The following is a 22,064-nucleotide window of genomic DNA, read 5'->3' as shown; positions in this document are numbered from 1 at the left end:
GCAGATAAGTTTCATATTATAAAATAGCTGATCTACTGTCAATGCTTTGATTTGCAACTAATTTTTTAAAAACTATCAATGCTTTGATTTGCAACTAATTTTTTAAAAGGTCAGAAGAGGATCACACATAATGGCTCTGTGTCAATTTGTACAATCTTATGATGTCACTCATATCAATATAACACCAAATACCATCTAGGAATATTAACAACCTGCTATTCCTAATTTGAAAATAAGATTTAACAACTTATAAAGTACTTAATTTTAAATTTTGCTTACCATAAAAGGATTACTAGATACTCCAGCAGCTGCAACTTGACCAAAAGGGGTTACCACTGGCTTTGTTTGTCCAAATGCTGCAAAACCTGCACCTTGTTAAAATAGAACCACCAATTATAACCTATACCTTCAAGAGACAATCTGATGCTTATAAAGCCTCATAGTAACTTTCAGAGACATTCCTACCAGAGCAGCAAAAAATGAAATGTTAAAGTTAAGTTGTTAGGCCTCAAGCTCTTTCAGATACCAAAGACAAACTTACTGTAGCATGTCTTAAAATAACTTTTTTTTTTTTTTTGAGACAGGATCTCACTCTATCACCCAGGCCAGCGTCCAGTGGCATGATCATAGCTCACTGCAGCCTCAACCTCCAGGGCTCAGGTGATCCTTCCACCTCAGTCTCCCGAGTAGCTGGAACTACAGGCACACGCCAGCACGCCCAGCTAATTTTTGTATTTTTTGTAGAGACAGGGTTTCACTACATTGCCCAGGCTGGTGTCAATCTCCTGGACTCAAGGGAGCCACCTGTCTTGGCCTCCCAAAGGGCTGGGATTATAGGCGTGAGCCACCACACCTGGCCAAGAGAACTTTCATTCAGCTCTTTCATTCCAACTTGTCTCAATAACTAAAATTTATAGGATTTCATTACTAGACGAGCTTGTGACTATTTGGAACAGGCTGTGCAGACAACACAATGATTTCTATGTAAACATCACGGTATTTTGTAGGAAATATTTTTATTACTTATGGCTCTTCCAGGGTCCATATTTCAGATTTTTTTTTTTTTTTTTTTTTGAGACAGAATTTCACTCTTGTCACCCAGGCTGGAGTGCAATGGTGATCTCGGCTCACCGCAACCTCCGCCTCCTGGGTTCAAGCAATTCTGCCTGGGCCTTCCTGAATAGCTGGGATTACAGGCATGTGCCACCATGCCTGGCTAATTTTTTATTTTTAGTAGAGACGGGGTTTCTCTATGTTGGTCAGGCTGGTCCTGAACTCCCGAGCTCAGATGATCCACCCACTTCGGCCTCCCAAAGTGCTGGGATTACAGGCGTAAGCCACCACGCCCGGCCCATATTTCAGATTTTTAAATAACCACTTACTTAAAAAAAAAAAAAGAAAAGAAAACACGTAGCTGTGATTCAAGAATCTTCAAATCTATGCACTTCAAACTGCAGCAAATGACAGAAATAGGTAAAAATGTCGAGTTAATATTCTTGTCTCTTCCTAAAATCAAATAACAAACTCTAACTACAGTATAGTTATCAAATTAGAAAAGTATGTCTATTTCACACACAAAAAGGTACACATTTCTGTCCTGAAAGGAAAAAAAATCCCAACATTCTAGGTCTATAAATTCTCCTTTTAAAATCAAGAGGCATATTAGAACATGTAAGACAAAATAATCAGAAAAAGGCAACAGAAATTCTGAGAATGACGGGATGCTCTTTACATAGTCACTGATTTCCCGTAAATTGTAACCTGCTCACAAAAACTTGTAAAATCACTTAGCTTTCTGAGGTCCAAATCACCAAAGGCTTTTATTTTTGTGTAAACACTCAGTAGATAATACTATAGTGTTCTTTAGAAAAGTCTTTCTGCCCAAGCACACAACATTATGATATAAAAAGGATATATAAAATGAACTTACAGCTCACCAAATGTTAGATCTTACCATTGGGCTGTTGAGAAAAAGCTGTCTGTTGAGGGAAAGCTGCTTGGGCTGGAAAGGCAGGTTGCTGGAAGCTGCCACTAAAGCTGGTGGGAAGACTGTAGGGAGCAGGAGTGCCGAATCCAGTGGGCATGCTCATGGATGCAGTGCCAAAGGTTGCCGCTGACAGAAGAGAAGGGCTGATCAGTTACATACAACAGGATATGTTGGATATGTTTAGTTTCTCACAACATTGTAAAAAAGACATCATTTACCTTGAAAAATACTAAGATGTACATTAAAGGCAGGGTTAATTCCAAAATTCCAACAAAGTTAACAATGAGTTTTAGCGCTACACAGTTTAACATAACCTGTAGAAATTTTATTCTTCTAAAACACAATGACCAGAATGAAACTAACTACTAAAGGTGTTGTTCGAAATCCCAAGACAATTTCTCAAATTATAAATTCAAGTCTAAACAGTAGTCCTGTGTTTTAAAGATCATGCAATTAATACGTATACTAGTATACATTTTTGTTTTTAGTTTTGTTTTGCTATATGCAGTAAAATAACAGACAAAATTTTATCTACTGAAGTATCTATCATAACATAATATGTGTTCCTGGAAAAAAACATTTTAAACAGCTGAAAAATAGTTCGCTAAAAAGAACAGGACTTATAGGAGAAACAGTTAGTTAGAGGCAGACCACTCAGAACCTATGCAGCTTTGTAACTACAGCCAGAGAAAGAGAGAGAGATTCTCTTAACAACACTAACACAATTAAAAGGACATTTTCCTATTAAATCAACTCCATATACTACACACACACACACACACACACACACACACACACACACACACACACACACGGACTCCCACCCTCTTATGGAAGGTAAATGAAGACAGCTTTGCAAGACTGAAGGAAGGTTAGGGCAACTGAGCTATCGAAATTAGTGTGAAATTCACAAAGATTAGAAATGAAATAAGCATTAGGAAGAATGCAGAATAAATGGCCAAAATGTTCAATACTACTGTATTCTTCCTTGGCTTGCCATGCCTAGCTGGTATTACTTTGTGGACAGAGTATTACCACATCGGGAGAATGTGTGTGAACAACTGCTACATATGTGGAATGCTGCCATCATTTCCCTATTTACTATTCACTTACAGTATGTTATTTATTACTAGTGAATATTAAAAACAAAACCTCCAACTATGTGTTCTAAGAAGGGTCTCAGTAAAATAAGAGCCAATAATGTTGCTTTAAATATAGACTACTAGTAATTACATAATGAAATATTCTTAGCATGATGCAATCAAAATACCATGAAAATTCACTAAATTTCCTGATTTTAACAAATTTACCAATTTGTTCATTGATTTAAGGCACAGAAATTAAATACTAAAAAATATTACACAGAATGTCTTTTATTTTTAAAAAGCTGAAAAACAAGTTATAGATGTTGCCCAAAGTAATCCCTGCAGTCATAATGTTTGTAACAATGCAATTCTGCTCAATGAACCTAATTAGAATATTAAAAAATTACTTTTTTATTATTGATGTGAAAAAAAGGAAAAACAGGCCATTGGGAAGCAGGTGAATTAAAGAATAATAAGCACACTGCAAGGGTAACAGGAGGGCTTCATAACAGACAACAATGCACTGACATAACTTTGACAAATCACTTTAAGAGAGCACTTAAAAGCAAAACTTGGATACAGTTAAGCAAAACCAAACTCCATGGAATAATGCAGTAAAATGGTTTGGTATATCAAAAAGGCGTCACTCAAAGTACCATGAATTCAAACTCAAGAAAAAGAATCGAAACAGCTATTAACATTCTAATATGACCATGTAGGTAAGCAGTAATGCTTTTCAGCATTTACACATAAATCACTAAAAACATTTCCATGTAATTTTAAATACAATGTAATCCCAATGCCACACATCCATGCCCACTCCATTTTAAAACATGGAAAAAAACTTAATTCCACATGCAGGGATCCAGAACACTAGCAGAAGCTTCCACAAGCAGGTAGACAAATTGCCACACAAATCTAGATATTAATTGTGGCCACCTACCAAAATGAGCGTGAGGAAACACTTGAGAATGCATTGCTCCAGAAAGGCCTTATGGAAAGCCATAAAGAGACCAACGTCAATTAATTTATAGATAACTATTGTTAAAATAAAAGTATACTTGTTTCATTAAAAAGTTATAAAATTCGAGCGTACTGTTGCTAAGGCGGTAGCATAATACATAACAAAAACACATTCACAAAATAAGCCTTTTAATTTCAACTATATTCATGACACTGTAATATTTATACTGTTTAAGGGGAGATTAGAATAATAAATAACAAATTAAGAAACAGTGATGAAATCAATTTTTTAAACAAACAGGCATCAACTTTTTTATAGTCATTAAAAAACACTTTGTAGGCATCATAAGCTACATCTAAATACGCTATTCATAGGATCACATGTGATTATCCAGCATCTACATTTAGGATCAAAACCAAGTCTTGGGAGAGAGTGCATGAACAATGTTAGATTGTTTTATTTACAAATTAGCACATTAACTAGAAATACACAAATAACTCAAATGAACTAATTAAGTATTACAAGGGAAAGATTATTAAATATTCTAGTTCAAGAGAAAGGTAAGTGGTATTTACAGGTTAAAATACAATGGCTGAAGAGAGAAAAAAGAAAAAGGCATCTTGTACAGATCTTACTCACCTGGCATGTTTGAGGACAGACAGGTTACATATAAAATTAATAGAAAGTAAACTTAAATTGTTAAATACTAGTACCTTTTGTTTGTTCGTTTTAACAATCTGAAGTAAGATTGTGTCTAAAATATATTTCCATGGATTTAAAATTAGAATACTTTTAAAATTGGAATAAGAATGCTTAAAAAATTGAATGGTTGAGTTGTGGTTCTGTCATTTTCTGGCTGCATGATGTTACTTTATTTTATAAGCTTCAGTTTCCTCATATGCAAATGAGGTGGAAGGATAGAGATAATAGTATCTATACTTCACAAAGCTGCTGTGAAGAATAAATGTAACAACGAATTAGAGTGCCTTGCAATAAATACTCAATGAATGTAACTTTCTTGCTAACTTAAAAAAGTGTCACTGTGTTCAAATACAAAAAAAAAGGTTACCTGAGGGAGAAGGGCCTGTGAAAAATTAATGTGGCCCTTATATTTATCTACTTTCTTTTTTTTCTTTTTGAGACGGAGTCTCGCTCTGTCGCCCAGGCCAGAATGCAGTGGCATGATCTCGGCTCACTGCAAGCTCCACCTCCTGGGTTCACGCCATTCTCCTGCCTCAGCCTCCCAAGTAGCTGGGACTACAGGTGCCCGCCACCATGCCCAGCTAATCTTTTGTATTTTTAGTAGAGATGGTGTTTCACCGTGTTAGCCAGGATGGTCTCCATCTCCTGACCTCGTGATCCACCTGCCTCCGCCTCCCAAAGTGCGGGGATTACAGGCATGAGCCACTGCGCCCGGCCTTATGTGCTTTCTTAAAGCACTTTACAGGCTCACAGCAGTCCTGCATTAATGACATTGGTTAAACTGTGTTTATTCCAGCGTTTCTCGTATGTATTTAGACATAGAACACTTTTCCACAGAATTTTGCTAACAACATTACAGGAGACATGTTTCACAAAATGCACTGGCTTTTAGCCAACAGTGACGGTTAACCAATATTAATCACTATAACCTCAGTCTGCAACAAAGATGCCCCCCAAGCTCTGGTCCTGAACTGCTCTAAACTTTTTTTAGACTTCTTACAGCTTTTTGAAATATAATTCACATACTACACACAATTCATTCACTTAAAGTATAGAATTCAATGATTCTTTAAATATATTCACAGGGATGTACAACCACCATCAGAATCTAATTTTAGAATATTTTCATCCCCCTCAAAAGAAATATGATACCTATCAGCTGTCACTTCCCATGCTGCCCCACCACTACTAACACCCTACCCCCTGGCAATCATTGATCTACTTTTTCTTTCCAATTCTGGACATTTCATACAAATGGCCACCACAAATATGTGGCCTTTTGTGACGAGTTTCTTCTGCTCAGCAGAACGTTTTCAAGGTTCATCCATGTTGTAGCATGTATCAACGCTTCATCACTTTTTATTATCAAGTAATTTGTCACTGTATGACTATTCAACATTTGGTTTCATCAGTTGACGGGCACTTGGGTTGTTTCTACTTCTTAGCGATGATAAATACTGATGCTATGAACATTTGTGTACAAATTTTTGTGCAGATCTATGTTTTCATTCCTCTTTGGTATATTCCTAATAGCGGCACTCTGTTAGGTTATATGGTAACTCCATGATGACCATTTTGAGGAACTGCCAAAATGTTTTCCAAGGGGTTGTACCATTTTATATTCCCACAAGCAATATATGAGGTTTCTATTTTCTCTACCTCCTTACATTGTTCATCACTGTCTTTTCTTTTATTGACCATCTGTATACCTTCTTAGAGAAATGTCTATTCAAATATTTTACTCACTTTTTAATTGGGTTGTCTTTTTATTATTTAGTTGTTACGAGTTCTTTACACATTCTGAATACAAGTCCCTTATCAGATGTAGGATTTGCAAATATTTTCTCCAGACTGCTATTAAGTTTAATTTTTCTGTTGTGTTAATTTTTACAACTTTCCTGTCTTTCTTGTTTTAATTACCAAATTGGCAATTTTCATTTCTGGCTCCTTTTTAAAATACCAATTGTAGATTATTAAATATTAGAGATGTCCAAATATTAAGAGTAAACTGAGAGGGAAAGAGCACAAGGAGAGCAAATCAGCAGCAATTCTATACAAAATATATCCTTCACAGCCCAAGGTAACTTTCTACTTAGGGTTTTTTCTTTGCTTTTGCTCAGCTACCTCCAACCCTTTTTTGTATTAATCCTCACTTCCAGAGTATGCTAGGCAAGTGAAGTGAGCCTACTAAGTATTTAGATACAAGGAATAGTACATAATGTTAATTTGTGTATGTTTCATCAATGTGCAACTGAAGTATAAATATGGAGGCAACTGTACTGGAACAAAAACAGTGTTGGTTCAGAAGCATTCTGGGTATTAATATCAGATAAGCCATTACTGAATTTTGAACCTTTAAGGCAAATTCATTAATCTTAGCAAATCAGTTTCCGCCTAGGTAATAAAACAAAGATATGAGGGCCAGATGCCATCCAATAAGCTCTGCATTTTGGTAAGTACCCTTCCTTGGGGAAAAAAATCTTTGAAACCATTCATTAATTAAAATAAATGGTAGGAAATAATGACTATTCATTCAGTGACAAAGGAGAGACCTAAGAATTATAAAAATTTCCCACTATTTAAAAATTATTTTATCTCTATTAATTAGATTTAAAGGCTGGGGGGGGGGGAACACTAACTATCATAGAATCTGAAAATTAGGCCACAATAGGCTAATCTCCTAATGAGAGTTACTATGTAATATTACAGTTTTTAAAAAAGCTAAAGCCCCAGAAGGGAGTTCCAAGATGGCGGAATAGGAACAGCTCCAGTCTACAGCTCCCAGCATGAGCGACACAGAAGACAGGTGATTTCTGCATTTACAACTGAGGTACTGGGTTCATCTCATCGGGACCGGTTGGACAGTGGGTGTAGCCCACAGAGTGTGAGCCGAAGCAAGGCGGGCCATCACCTCACCTGGGAAGCACAAGGGGTCAGGGAATTCCCTTTCCTAGCCAACGGAAGCTGTGACAGACGGTACCTGGAAAATCGGGACACTCCCGCCCTACTACTGCACTTTGCCAAAGGTCTTAGCAAATGGCACACCAGAAGATTATATCCTGCGCCTGGCTCTGCAGGTCCCACACCCATGGAGCCTTGCTCACTGCTAGCACAGCAGTCTTGATTGAACTGCGAAGCGGCAGCGAGGCTGGGGCAGGGGCGCTCGCCATTACTGAGGCTTGACTTGGTAAACAAAGCGGCCAGGAAGCTTGAACTGGGTGGAGCCCACCGCAGCTCAACAAGGCCTGCCTGCCTCTATAGACTCCACCACTGGGGGCAGGGCATAGCCGAACAAAAGGCAGCAGAAACTTCTGGAGACTTAAACATCTCTGTCTGACAGCTTTGTAGAGAGCAATGGCTCTCCCAGAATGGAGTCTGAGATCTGAGAACGGCCAGACTGCCTCCTGAAGTGGGTCCCTGACCCCCGCAGTAGCCTAACTGGGAGACACCTCCCAGTAAGGGGCCGACTGACACCTCACACAGCCAGGTGCCCCTCTGAGACGAAGCTTCCAGAGGAAGGATCAGGCAGCAACATTTGCTGTTTTGCAATATTTGCTGTTCTGCAACCTCTGCTGGTGATACCCAGGCAAACAGGGTTTGGAGTGGACCACCAGCAAACTCCAACAGACCTGCAGCTGAGGGTCCTGACTGTTTGAAGGAAAAGTAACAAAAAGAAAGGAATAGCATCAACATCAAAAAAAAGGACACCCACACCAAAACCCCATCTGCAGGTCACCATCATCAAAAACCAAAGGTAGATAAAACCACAAAGATGGGGAGAAACCAGAGCAGAAAGGTTGAAAATTCTAAAAACCAGAGTGCCTCTTCTCATCCAAAGGACTGCAGCTCCTCGCCAGCAATGGAACAAAGCTGGACAGAGAATGACTTTAGACGAACTGACAGAAGTAGGCTTGAGAAGATCGGTAATAACAAACTTCTCCAAGCTAAAGGAGGATGTTCGAACCCATCGCAAGGAAGCTAAAAACCTTGAAAAAAGATTAGACGAATGGCAAACCAGAATAAACAGTGTAGGGAAGATCTTAAATGACCTGATGGAGCTGAAAACCATGGCACAAGAACTACGTGACGCATGCACAAGCTTCAGTAGCTGATGCAATCAAGTGGAAGAAAGGGTATCAGTGACTGAAGATCAAATGAATGAAATAAAGTGAGAAGAGAAGTTTAGAGAAAAAAGAGTGAAAAGAAACAAACAAAGCCTCCAAGAAATACGGGACTATGTGAAAAGACCAAATCTACGTCTAATTGGTACACCTGAGAGTGACGGGGAGAATGGAACCAAGCTGGAAAACACTCTGCAGGATATTATCCAGGAGAACTTCCCCAATCTAGCAAGGCAGGCCAACATTCAAATTCAGGAAATACAGAGAACGCCACAAAGATACTCCCTGAGAACAGCAACGCCAAGATACGTAAATTGTCAGACTCACCAAGCTTGAAATGAAGGAAAAAATGTTAAGGGCAGCCAGAGAGAAAGGTCGGCCTACCCACAAAAGGAAGCCCATTAGACTAACAGTGGATCTCTCAGCAGAAACTCTACAAGCCAGAAGAGAGTGGGGGCCAATATTCAACATTCTTAAAGAAAAGAATTTTCAACCCAGAATTTCATATCCAGCCAAACTAAGCTTCATAAGTGGAGAAATAAAATCCTTTACACACATGCAAATGCTGAGAGATTCTGTCACCAACAGGCCTGCCTTACAAAAGCTCCTGAAGGAAGTACTAAACATAGAAAGGAACAACCGGTACCAGTCACTACAAAAACATGCCAAATTGTAAAGACCGTCGATGCTAAGAAGAAACTGCATCAACTAATGAGCAAAATAACCAGCTAACATCATAATGACAGGATCAAATTCACACATAACAACATTAACCTTAAATGTAAATGGGCTAAATGTCCCAATTAAAAGACACAGACTGACTTTGGGAGGCCAAGGCAGGCAGATGACGAGGTCAGGAGATCGACACCATCCTGGCTAACACAGTGAAACCCCGTCTCTACTAAAAATACAAAAAATTAGCCAGGTGTGGTGGTGGGCACCTGTAGTCCAAGCTACTAGGGAGGCTGAGGCAGGAGAATGGCGTGAACGCAGGAGGCAGAGCCTGCAGTGAGCCAAGATCGCACCACTGCACTCCAGCCTGGGTGACAGAGCGAGACTCCGTCTCAAAAAAAAAAAAAAAAAAAAAAAAAAAAGACACAGAATGGCAAATTGGATAAACAGTCAAGACCTATCAGTGTGCTGTATTCAGGAGACCCATCTCACGTGCAGAGACACACACAGGCTCAAAATAAAGGGATGGAGGAAGATCTACCGAGCAAATAGAAAACAAAAAAAAAGCAGAGGTTGCAATCCTAGTCTCTGATAAAACAGACTTTAAACCAACAAAGATCAAAAGAGACAAAGAAGGCCATTACATAATGGTAAAGGGATCAATTCAACAAGAAGAGCTAACTATCCTAAATATATATGCACCCAATACAGGAGCACCTAGATTTAAAAAGCAAGTCCTTAGAGACCTACAAAGAGATTTAGACTCCCACACAATAATAATGGGAGACTTTAACACCCCACTGTCAACATTAGACAGATCAACGAGACAGAAAGTTAACAAGGATATCCAGGACTTGAACTCTGCTCTGCACCAAGCGGACCTAATAGACATCTACAGAACTCTCCACCCCAAATCAACAAAATATACATTCCTCTTAGCACCACATCGCACTTATTCCAAAATTGACCACATAATTGGAAGTAAAGCACTCTTTAGCAAATGTAAAATAACAGAAATCATAACAAACTGTCTCTCAGACCACAGTGCAATCAAACTCAGGATTAAGAAACTCACTCAAAACCGCAAAACTACACGGAAACTCAACAACCTGCTCCTGAATGACTACTGGGTGAATAATGAAGGCAGAAATAAAGATGTTATTTGAGACCAATGAGAACAAAGACACAACATACCAGAATCTCTGGCACAGATTTAAAGCAGTGTGTAGAGGGAAATTTATAGCACTAAATGCCCATAAGAGAGAGCAGGAAAGATATAAAATTAATACCCTAACATCACAATTAAAAGAACGAGAGAAGCAAGAGCAAACACATTCAAAAGGCAGCAGAAGATAAGAAATAACTAAGATCAGAGCAGAATTGAAGGAGATAGAGACACAAAAAAACCTTCACAAAAATCAATGAATCCACCAGGAGCTGGTTTTTTGAAAAGATCAACAAAATTGATAGACCACTAGCAAGACTAATAAAGAAGAAAAGAGAGAAGTATCAAATAGATGCAATAAAAAATGATAAAGGGGGTATCACCACCGATCCCACAGAAATATAAACTACCATCGGAGAATACTATAAACACCTCTATGCAAATAAACTAGAAAATCTAGAAGAAATGGATAAATTCCTGGACACATACACCCTCTCAAGACTAAACCAGGAAGAAGTTGAATCCCTGAATAGACCAATAACAGGCTCTGAAATTGAGACAATAATTAATAGTCTACCAACCAAAAAAAGTCCAGGACCAGACAGATTGACAGCCAAATTCTATCAGAGGTACAAAGAGGAGCTGGTACCATTCCTTCTGCAACTATTCCAATCAATAGAAAAAGAGGGAATCCTCCCTAACTCATTTTACGAGGCCAGCATCATCCTGATACCAAAGCCTGGCAAAGACACAGCAAAAAAAGAGAATTTTAGACCAATATCCCTGATGAACATCGATGTAAAAATCCTCAATAAAATACTGGCAAACTGAATCCAGCAGCACATCAAAAAGCTTATCCAACATGATCAAGTTGGCTTCACCCCTAGGATGCAAGGCTGGTTCAACATACGCAAATCAATAAACGTAATCCATCATATAAAAAGACAAAAACCACATGAGTATCTCAATAGATGCAGAAAAGGCCTTTGACAAAATTCAACAGCCCTTCATGCTAAAAACTCTCAATAAACTAGGTATTGATGGAACGTATCTCAAAATAATAAGAGCTATTTATGATGAACCCACAGCAAATATCATACTGAATGGGCAAAAACTGGAAGCATTCCCTTGGAAAACTGGCACATGACAGGGATGCCCTCTCTCACCACTCCTATTCAACATAGTGTTGGAACTTCTGCACGGCAATCAGGCAGGAGAAAGAAATAAAGGCTATTCAATTAGGAAAAGAGGAAGTCAAATTGTCCCTGTTTGCAGATGACATGATTGTATATTTAGAAAACCCCATCATCTCAGCCCAAAGTCTCAGGATACAAAATCAATGTGCAAAAATCACAAGTATTCCTATACACTAATTAACAGACAAACAGAGAGCCAAATCATGAGTGAACTCCCATTCACAATTGCTACAAAGAGAATAAAATACCTAGGAATCTAACTTACAAGAGATGTGAAGGACCTCTTCAAGGAGAACTACAAACCACTGCTCAATGAAATAAAAGAGGACACAAACAAATGGAAGAACACTCCATGCTCATGGACAGGAAGAATCAATATCGTGAAAATGGCCATACTGCCCAAGGTAATTTATAGATTCAATGCCATCCCCATCAAGCTACCAATGACTTTCTTCACCGAATTGGAAAAAACTACTTTAAAGTTCATACAGAACCAAAAAAGAGCCTGCACTGCCAAGACAATCCTAAGCAAAAAGAACAAAGTTGGAGACATCATGCTACCTGACTTTAAACTATACTACAAGGCTACAGTAACCAAAACAGCATGGCACTGGTACCAAAACAGATATATAGACCAATGGAACGGAACAGAGTCCTCAGAAATAATACCACACATCTACAACCATCTGATTTTTGACAAACCTGACAAAAACAAGAAATGGGAAAAGGATTCACTATTTAATAAACGGTGCTGGGAAAACTGGCTAGCCACATGTAGAAAGCTGAAATGGGATCCCTTCCTTACACCTTGTACAAAAATTAATTCAAGATAGATTAAAGACTTAAATGTTAGACCTAAAACCATAAAAACTCTAGAAGAAAACCTAGGCAATACCATTCAGGACATAGGAATGGGCAAGGACTTCATGACTAAAACACCAAAAGCAATGGCAACAAAAGCCAAAATTGACAAATGAGATCTAATTAAACCAAAGAGCTTCTGCACAGCAAAAGAAACCACCATCAGAGTGAACAGGCAACCTACAGAATGGGAGAAAATTTCTGCAATCTACTCATCTGACAAAGGGCTAATATCCAGAATCTACAAAGAACTTAAATTTACAAGAAAAAAAATCAAACAACCCCATCAAAAAGTGGGCGAAGGACATGAACAGACAATTCTTAAAAGACAACATTTACGCAGCCAGCAGACACATGAAGAAATGCTCATCATCACTGGCCATCAGAGAAATGCAAATCAAAACTACAATGAGATACCATCTTACACCAGTTAGAATGGCAATCATTAAAAAGTCAGGAAACACCAGATGCTGGAGAGGATATGGAGAAATAGGAACACTTCCACACTGCTGGTGGCAGTGTAAACTAGTTCAACCATTGCGGAAGACAGTGTGGCAATTCCTCAGGGATCTAGAACTAGAAATACCATTTGACCCAGCCATCCCATTACTGGGTATATATCCAAAGGATTATAAATCATGCTGCTATAAAGACACATGCACATGTATGTTTACTGCAGCACTATTCACGATAGCAAAGACTTGGAACCAACCAACCCAAATGTCCATCAATGACAGACTGGATTAAGAAAATGTGGTACATATACACCATAGAATACTATGCAGCCATAAAAAAGGATGAGTTCATGTCCTTTGTAGGCACATGGATGAAGCTGGAAACCACCACTCTGAGCAAACTATCGCAAGGACAGAAAACCAAACACCACATGTTCTGACTCATAGGTGGGAACTGAACAATGAGAACACTTGGACACAAGGTGGGGAACATCACACACCGGGGCCTGTCTTGGGGTCGGGTAGAGTTGGGGAGGGACACCATTAGGAGACATACCTAATGTAAATAACGAGTTAATGGGTGCAGCACACCAACATGGCACATGTATACATATGTAGCAAACCTGCATGTTATGCACATGTACCCTAGAACTTAAAAGTAAAAAACAAAAAAAAAACACTAAAGCCCCAAAGTTTTATAAATCCAGAAAAAATGATTATTTAAACGTCATTTTAAGAATGATCCAGGTGCAGTTGCTCACGCCTGTAATCCCAGCACTTTGGGAGGCCGAGGCAGGCAGATCATTTGAGGCCAGGAGTTCAAGACCAGTCTGGTCAACATGGCAAAACCCTAACTCTACTAAAAATACAAAAATTAGCCGGGTATGGTGGCATGCACCTGTAATCCCAGCTCCTCAGGAGGCTGAGGCATGAGAATTGCTTGAACCTGGGAGGTAGAGGCTGCAGTGAGCAAAGATTAAGCCATTGCACTCCAGTCTGGGTGACAGAGTGAGAATCTGTCTAAAACAAACCAACAAACAAAAAGAGAAATATATTCATAAAACTTTCCAAATTTCACATAGAATTATTATGCAATAAGGGTACCTCCTTTTTTTTTTTGTTTTTTTTTTTTGTTTTTTTTTTTTTTTTTTTGAGCTAAAGTCTCACTCTGTCAGCTAGGCTGAAGTGTGGTGGCGCAATCACAGTTCACTGTAGTTTCAACCTCCTAGGCTCAGGTAATCCTTCCACCTCAGCCCCCTGAGTAGCTAGGACTCCAGGTGTCTGCCATAATTTATTTTTTGTAGAAACGGGGTTCACCATGTTGCCCAGGCTGCTCTCAAAACTCCTGGGCTTCAAGCAACCCACCTACCTCGGCATCCCAAAGTGCCAGGATCAAAGGGTACCTCAAAATATAATTTCACAGTGTTAACATGTTTTTTTTTTTTTTTGAGACACAGTCTCGCTCTGTCGCCCAGGCTGGAGTCCAGTGGCATGATCTCAGCTCACTGCAAACTTCATTTCCCTGGTTCAAGCTATTCTCCTGCCTCAGCCTCCCGAGTAGCTGGGACAAGAGGCACGTACCACCACACCTGGCTAATTTTTGCATTTTTAGTAGAGACAGGGTCTTACCATGTTGGCCAGGCTGGTCTCAAACTCTTGGCCTCAGGTGATCACCCACCTTGGCCTCCCAAAGTGCTGGGATTACAGGCATGAGCCGCTGTGCCCGGCCAGTGTTAATATATTTGAAGGCAACAAAAAATTCTTAAATAATATTAACTTTGATGGTATAAAACACTGGAAATTCTTACGTGTAGTGCATCTGTCAAAGTATTGTTTATATTTCAGCTTCAATAGAAACATATGCAGTTAATGCTTGTGATTTGGTCAATTCAATAATAATCTAATAAAGGTGACCAATGTGATAAATTCAAAATGACTTATAATGGAAAAAATGTATTACCTTGAAATAAACATTTGTGGACACTGTCGTTTTACCTTTCTAATAAATTTTTGTTAGTTAATACTAGAATTATCTTATCTGCACATACGTTGTACATTTTATGTTATTTTATATCCTACATAGAACTTCAACTTTTACAAAACTTGCATACTCTAAATAAAATAAGCAAAAAAAGGCCCTTAACTCTAATGATAGAACCAACTCAGAGGTATAATCATGAAAGGAAAATAATAGGTCTGATTTACTGAGCATATGCTGTAACGCAAAGACCATACAGGGTAAATGTGCATCATCTAATTTTACAACAAACCTGCCAGCAAGAGAATATTGTTCACATTGTATAGATAGGGACAACATGAAGGCTCAGAGAAGTTAGGTCAACACGATTAGGCTCAGTCAAAGCATAATTTGAGTTTCCATTCATCAGTTCTTAAGTGAAGTTATAATATCTATAAATAATAGCATCTTGTGAACAACTTTATCACAATAAATGTTTGAACATCCCCCTATCACTCTTCAAAAGGCTTTCTTATGGTCAACCTGCAAGTAACTATAAATCAGAATTCGAACACAAGTTTGGCTGGCTGTACTCAAAATATGTTCAATTAACTTTTCTCGGCCTGTTCCCTCAGCTGTCACACAATTAAAATGTTTATTTGATGACAGCTGAGTGGATTAAATGAGGCAATGTACAAAAACCCATTGTATCATGAGACATTTTACAAACTCAGTCCACAAAATCAAAACAGTGTGCTAAGAAACAGAAACACTGCACATATCACACACCTGATAAAGAAATTGTACAAATGGAAATTTAAAACAATCATTCATTAGGTACGCTTGAATTAAAACAAACTATTTTTTTAAAGTTAAATTTTGTGTGAAATTCAAATACTTATCAAACATCTATTATGCTACTTACCAACAGAGTATAAGTAAAGACATTTATGTGAAAATAGTTACAGCTCAAACTCCTAATACTGTGATTCTTAATCTTGTCAATGACAAAGAGATTTACTAAAAACTAGTAATTCTTAACGGTTTGATTAAAATGTTACAAGTACCTAATCTCTCAAGATTTCATATCAACATTTGCTATAACTGGAGTTTAGGCTTTAGTTCTAAATTATTGTGACATATACACAAAAACAAAGCATACAAACTCTAGATTTAATGGATACCCAGCCATACCAAATGCACCTGCTGACATTCCAAGATATTGGCAAACATCTCTGGTGTTTAAGGTAATATGACAAAAATCAGAGGTATAACATGAGAAAGATGTGACTGGCTTACAGTATGAATCAAAAAGATAAAATGGAGAAAATAAAGAGAATTAAGGGAAAAAATTATCAAAAGAGAAAATATTCAGTATTTTATACCCACAACTGAATCAAGTTTCCATAACTTAAAAAATGTTAACAACTGAAAGAGATATTCACTAGAAAAAGACCTAATAATTAAGAATTCATGTAGTAAAGTCATCTGATGCAATCTCATAGGGAAAATAAAAACTTCTCGTAAAATGGTTCCATTAAGACTGCATGAGTTACAACCAGTAATTCTGAAACCAGACCACCAAATAATACATCTAAATTGCTCTGTTCAAGTCCTATCTCTGTCATAAACGTTCTGTGGAGTCTCATCTCCAGGTCTGGGCTTCCCTACCTGAAAAATGAAAGCTTTAACTGGAAAGGGCAGACACTAGATAATTTCTAAGGTCCCTCTCAACTATTAAATTCCAGGATTTTATGAACTTTCAGCTAGAATTTGTCTTTATGGACAAACTCTTCTATCCATTTGCCATTCACTTCACTAAGAAAGAGGCCCCATTTTCTGGTGTTCTTCACATGGTGTCTTTGTCGATAAATGCCTTCCCCAAAACTTACTGTTCCACTGACTGTCTCTTTTTCTTACCTGTTGCTCCTCTGGCATTGGTCTGAAACGGATTTGTAGAAGATGCCACAGAAGGACCAGCAGCAGCAACAAATGGATTTGTGGAAGGCGTAGCTTTAAAAAATTATAAAATACACTATAAAATCCTAATACATTTTGTATTTAAGATTTAAATTATTTCACTATATTTATCAAGACAGAAAACTCAAGGATTCTGATAACAAATCATTGCTTTGACTCCTAAGAAAATGCTACACAATATATATTTGGGTTCTTTATAAAAACCAGTGTATATACCAGAAGCACATACCTCCAAATGGAGCAGGCACACTTGATGAAGCAGGCTGTGTCTGTGCAGAAGCACCCACTGGCACTGTTCCAAAAACATTGCTGAGAACAAATATTGAAAGAGTTCATTTTTTTTTCTTAAAAAAAAAAAAAAAGAAAGAAAGTAACGATCTACAGGGTAGCCATAAAATAATGAACATATCGTGTATCACAGCATCAGTATCAACACAAAGAAAATTAAGACATTTAAGTGTAAAGATGTAAAAAAAAATTGTTACTGCTTCATTAAGAATCATCATAAAAAAATAAAAAATACAAGTAAAACTGAATGAGTAGTGGGGAGGAATATGACTATTGTAACGACTAGTACAGTTTGGTGCCACTATCTTCTTAATATTCATGTTAAAACACCAGCAAAAACCATTATTCTAAGCAAACTATCACAAGGACAGAAAACCAAACACTGCATGTTTTCACTCATAGGTGTGAGCTGAACAACAAGAACACATGGACACAGGGTGGGAAACATCACACATGGGGGCCTGTCGGGGGTTGGGGGCTGGGGGAGGGATAGCATTAGGAGAAATACCTAACGTAAATGAGTTGATGGGTGCAGCAAACCAACATGGCGCATGTATACCTATGTAACAAACCTGCACGTTGTGCACATGTACCCTAGAACTTGAAGTATTTAAAAAAAAAAAAAAAGACACCAGCAAGTTTTACTTGCCATTGTTTTTGCACCATCAATGCAAATATCAATTAATGAAAAGGTAAACAATCTCTCAGAATTATTATAAAGAAAGTTTCAACCTCACAGACCCCATGAAAGGGTCTCAGGTACCCCAAACATTCCATGGACCACAGTTTGTGAACCCCTGATGTACGGTAATGTAATATCAATAAATCATGTATTATATATAACGTATGTTTCCAGACTTTATGTTTCCAGAAGTGTTACAATCCTAACATTTCTTTCTAGAAAAGATGTTAAAGGAAAATAAGCTACCAGGATAACTAAAGAAATTAGTAAATACAATCTGCAAGAATGGAAAACAGAGATGAATAAAACATTGTTATAGGTAAATCTCTTATATTTCTGAGACTATTTCCGCAACTCTAAAATAAAGTTAAGACTAGAAAAGTTTTTTACAAGTGTAATGTCGTAAAATGTGTTAGACTTCCTACTGACAAGAATTCTAACAGATATATATGAACATAACAGCAGATGTGCTTATTTATAAATATGAGGATGATACTGAAGAGATATAGAATTGATTTTGGGCTTTGGTGCAAACACTTCTAAAAATCTGTATTTGCAACTAAGCCTATAATAGAGTACTTTCACTGTTTTATCTTCCTGACTAAAAATTGCATTTTTAAAGTATATTATTTGACTACTAAATGGATTCTCTGCTGAGTACAATCTGTAAATAACTGTCCATTTTGAGATGTGTACATGCTCGCAAATATGGTTTAGTGTTCAAGGACAGAACATAACAAAACGTCTGATTCAATGAAAAGATAAAATTATGGCAATTATTCAAGGATTATATTTTAATTAGCATTTAAATTCAAATTCCTCAAATTTACAAAAATATCCAAGAATTTTAAAATTATACCTTGAAACAGTCATTTTTTAAATTGATTATTCAAAGTTGGAAAAAAAAGATAAAACACAAAGCAGGAGGGCTAGCTAAGACAAGGTACCTGCTAGCATTACTTGTGGAAGTATATGCATTACTGGAGGTGGCTGCGGAACTGAAAACGCTGTCTAGTTCTGCCAGAGCTGCATACTTGTCTGAAGATGCACTTGACTGACTGGGAACTGAAACCACAGAACCAACAGGAGCTTTACCTGTGGTCCCAAAGCCACTTCCCTGATCACCACCTGGGAACGAACAAAATCAAGTTACACCAAAAATTTAAAGTTACACTTTCAACTTATCAACCACATTTGCCATGAAACACGGGTAAACTTAAAATGGATTTAGAGTTAAGCAGGATTCCAAATCATTAATCTAATAAATAACCTGGACCATACTGGACAGGATTAGTTGTTATACATACCACTGTGATAAAGACAGACTATGTCTCTTAACAAAAATTAACACTCTGTACCAAAAAAATTGGTCTAGATTATGCATAAGAAAGAAACTCTCAAGTGCTCCTACGTTAACATCTCCAAGACGGGTGGATCTTGTTCACATGAACATATAAATTCATATAATGCTAGACCTAATGTGAACAGTCTATCAATAGCATCATTTCCCCAGCATTCTCCATGAAAAAATTAAGAGACGGTAATAATGGGAAATATTTATTGAGGACTTACTATGTGCTAGGCACTGTTCTATATGCCTTACATGCAATAATACTTAGAACACAACTCCACGAGTTTAATGCTTAGAATTATCCTCATTTTGGAGAGGAGGAAAACAGGCCCAGAGATCAAAATGGAGAATTCCATTTAGCAACACACATCTGCTATTCACCAGTGCCACAAGCATTTTTAGAGGCTACTAGCCTTAAGATAAAACTGGATACAAGACTATACTGTAAAATTCATGAATTTTTTTTAATATAAAAAACCCACCAAGATGTTAATGGAAAATCGTTCGAAGTAAATATATTACAGAAACCATCAAATAATCCTCCATTCAGCTCTGCCAATGGGGTTTCTTGGCTCTTTATAGCCAAAGAAAAGTAAAGCATGCCTTCTAGGACAAAATAAAATTTTTCTCAACTAGTAAGACTGAAAGTTTACAAATCAGTTCCTATGTCTTCAGTTTTGTAGTTGATATTTCAGGTATAAAATGTGTCAAGTGAACATTATACTCAAAATGACAGTGCAGACAAAATTTCTATACAACAACTGAGAAAAGTGTAGCATGTTCAGATTTTAATAAATACAACCAAATTAAGAGCACTGTTTAACACAAATTTGTATTTGTTTTGCTTAAAGCTTGATACCTTGCCCGGCACTGAAGATATTGTCTAAATTAGCAAGTGCTGCATATTTGTCTGCAGTCTGTAAACCAGCTTTGTTCGTTGAAACTTTACTAACAGCTGATGCTGTTTGATGACTCTGGGAAGTATTGAAGGTTCCAAAATCAGCACTGGAGGATTTGGGGAAGTTATCAAAATGAGCAAAATTAGCATTTACTGATGCAGCACTTCCACCTGTAACAGAATAAACAGAGCACTTGAAATTTCTAAGCTTTTCCTAATACTCTCTCATAGACTGTATGATCATTTCTTCCTAAATTAAATGTCCTATAAGCAATCTTACAACATTAAAATCAATGACTGGCAATGGCTTTTGACTACAAGTGACGTTTTCTAATTTGTAAAAGTAGATTTTTCAAAGGCCTTGGCAACAGGTAAAGTAACATGTTTCTGTTTATTACCTACACTGGAATGAAGAATGTAATTCATCGAGGGGGTAACTCCACACTACCTGGTTTGAGATTCGGTTACTTTCTAGTCCAAATATACTATGGCCTTTTACTAGTTCTCCCTGAACAGATTGCAAACAACATGCAAAGTATCTTACTCGGAGGATATCAAACTTTTGTGGCTCCATGGTGAAACAGTTTAAACAAATCCCAGGGGTAGCAATTAACAATGTGTAACATGTGTTACAATGATCCAAAATTTCTTAAAGGATGGTGATCCAAAATTCCTTAAAAGATGGTCGCTGACATTTACACTTACTTCACTTGAAGAGCTACTATTTAATTCCACATAATAGTTTAGTGTGTATACAATATCAAGATGTCCACTGTAAAATCATGCCGTACCATATAGTTCAAGGCATTAAAATTACAGTACATAATACATCATGGCAATTTTTGACTTTATAAACCACAATTCACCTAATGGCCACTATTGTATATATCCTGTTACATCTTTAAAATCTGTTCTCTATTATAGAGACCTCCTTAAAGTACTATCAAAAGACTAAAACCAGTATATTTCATTCTATGCTTTTGATCCTACATTTTTGGGATATTAGTTCTTTATTTCTAAACGTTTAGTTTCAGAAATCAAAAGAGTATATATACACAGTTATATATTAAAGTGATAGAAAAGACAACTACAGATAATTTTAAAACAGAATGCATGAACCTCTATTAAAAAAACACGAACACTTTCTATCAAGCAGGTTTTTATACATTCTAAAAGAAATATATACTGATCAAATTTCTTTCAAGAGTTAAACCATGGTGGTTTCAATTAAAGGTAAGTAATACATGTTTGTATGTAAAATATTGTGACCTGTTACAAGGAGCTGGCAAACAAAGTGCATACCAAACTTTCAAAATTTATATAAAGAATATCATTTCAAATTATTATTAAACCGAGTAACTCTTTGATTGTCTACTATTGTGTTCTCTGAGTTTAATAAATAGAGTTGGAAGAGATTTTTATGAAGGATTATCACTAAAGAATTATTAACAATCTATAATTGGAAAAACCCTTGAAGTATAGCAAAAATATACAAATTAGTATAAAATGCCTACTTGACAACAGAACTTACTGTGGGTAGCCTGAAGAGGAAAAGCTGAAGTAAATTCACCAAAACTGCAGCTAGATGAAAGCATTCTAAATGCTGGACAGCCAGAAATTATGTAAATGATGAAAGTTAAAGAAAAAACAAAAAAGAAAATTGAAAGAAAAGGCTTTAAGACAATACACAGAGTTAAAAG

At 37.1% G+C, this 22,064-nt stretch overlaps 1 protein-coding gene across 4 annotated transcripts in view; it reads right to left on the bottom strand.

Moving 5' to 3' along the window:
- Nucleotides 1-22,064, bottom strand: part of AGFG1 (ArfGAP with FG repeats 1) — an 89,084-nt gene that overhangs the window by 7,144 nt on the left and 59,876 nt on the right. Inside the window, exons 7-13 of one of the 4 annotated variants that reach the window (XM_054477401.2) lie at nucleotides 20,326-20,535; nucleotides 19,063-19,243; nucleotides 17,375-17,454; nucleotides 17,086-17,178; nucleotides 4,016-4,063; nucleotides 1,955-2,113; nucleotides 280-371 (exon numbers count right to left, since the gene is read on the bottom strand). In XM_054477401.2, the coding sequence (XP_054333376.1) occupies nucleotides 280-371; nucleotides 1,955-2,113; nucleotides 4,016-4,063; nucleotides 17,086-17,178; nucleotides 17,375-17,454; nucleotides 19,063-19,243; nucleotides 20,326-20,535 (863 nt within the window). The remainder of the gene's footprint in view (nucleotides 1-279; nucleotides 372-1,954; nucleotides 2,114-4,015; nucleotides 4,064-17,085; nucleotides 17,179-17,374; nucleotides 17,455-19,062; nucleotides 19,244-20,325; nucleotides 20,536-22,064) is intronic. The other 3 variants (XM_054477402.2, XM_054477404.2, XM_054477405.2) reach the window with 3 other exon arrangements.

This window comes from Pongo pygmaeus, chromosome 11 (assembly GCF_028885625.2).
Source record: "Pongo pygmaeus isolate AG05252 chromosome 11, NHGRI_mPonPyg2-v2.0_pri, whole genome shotgun sequence".
Taxonomy (NCBI): domain Eukaryota; kingdom Metazoa; phylum Chordata; class Mammalia; order Primates; family Hominidae; genus Pongo; species Pongo pygmaeus.
Note: the sequence above shows the minus strand (reverse complement) of the source record. Positions and strands in the feature narration are given on the sequence as shown.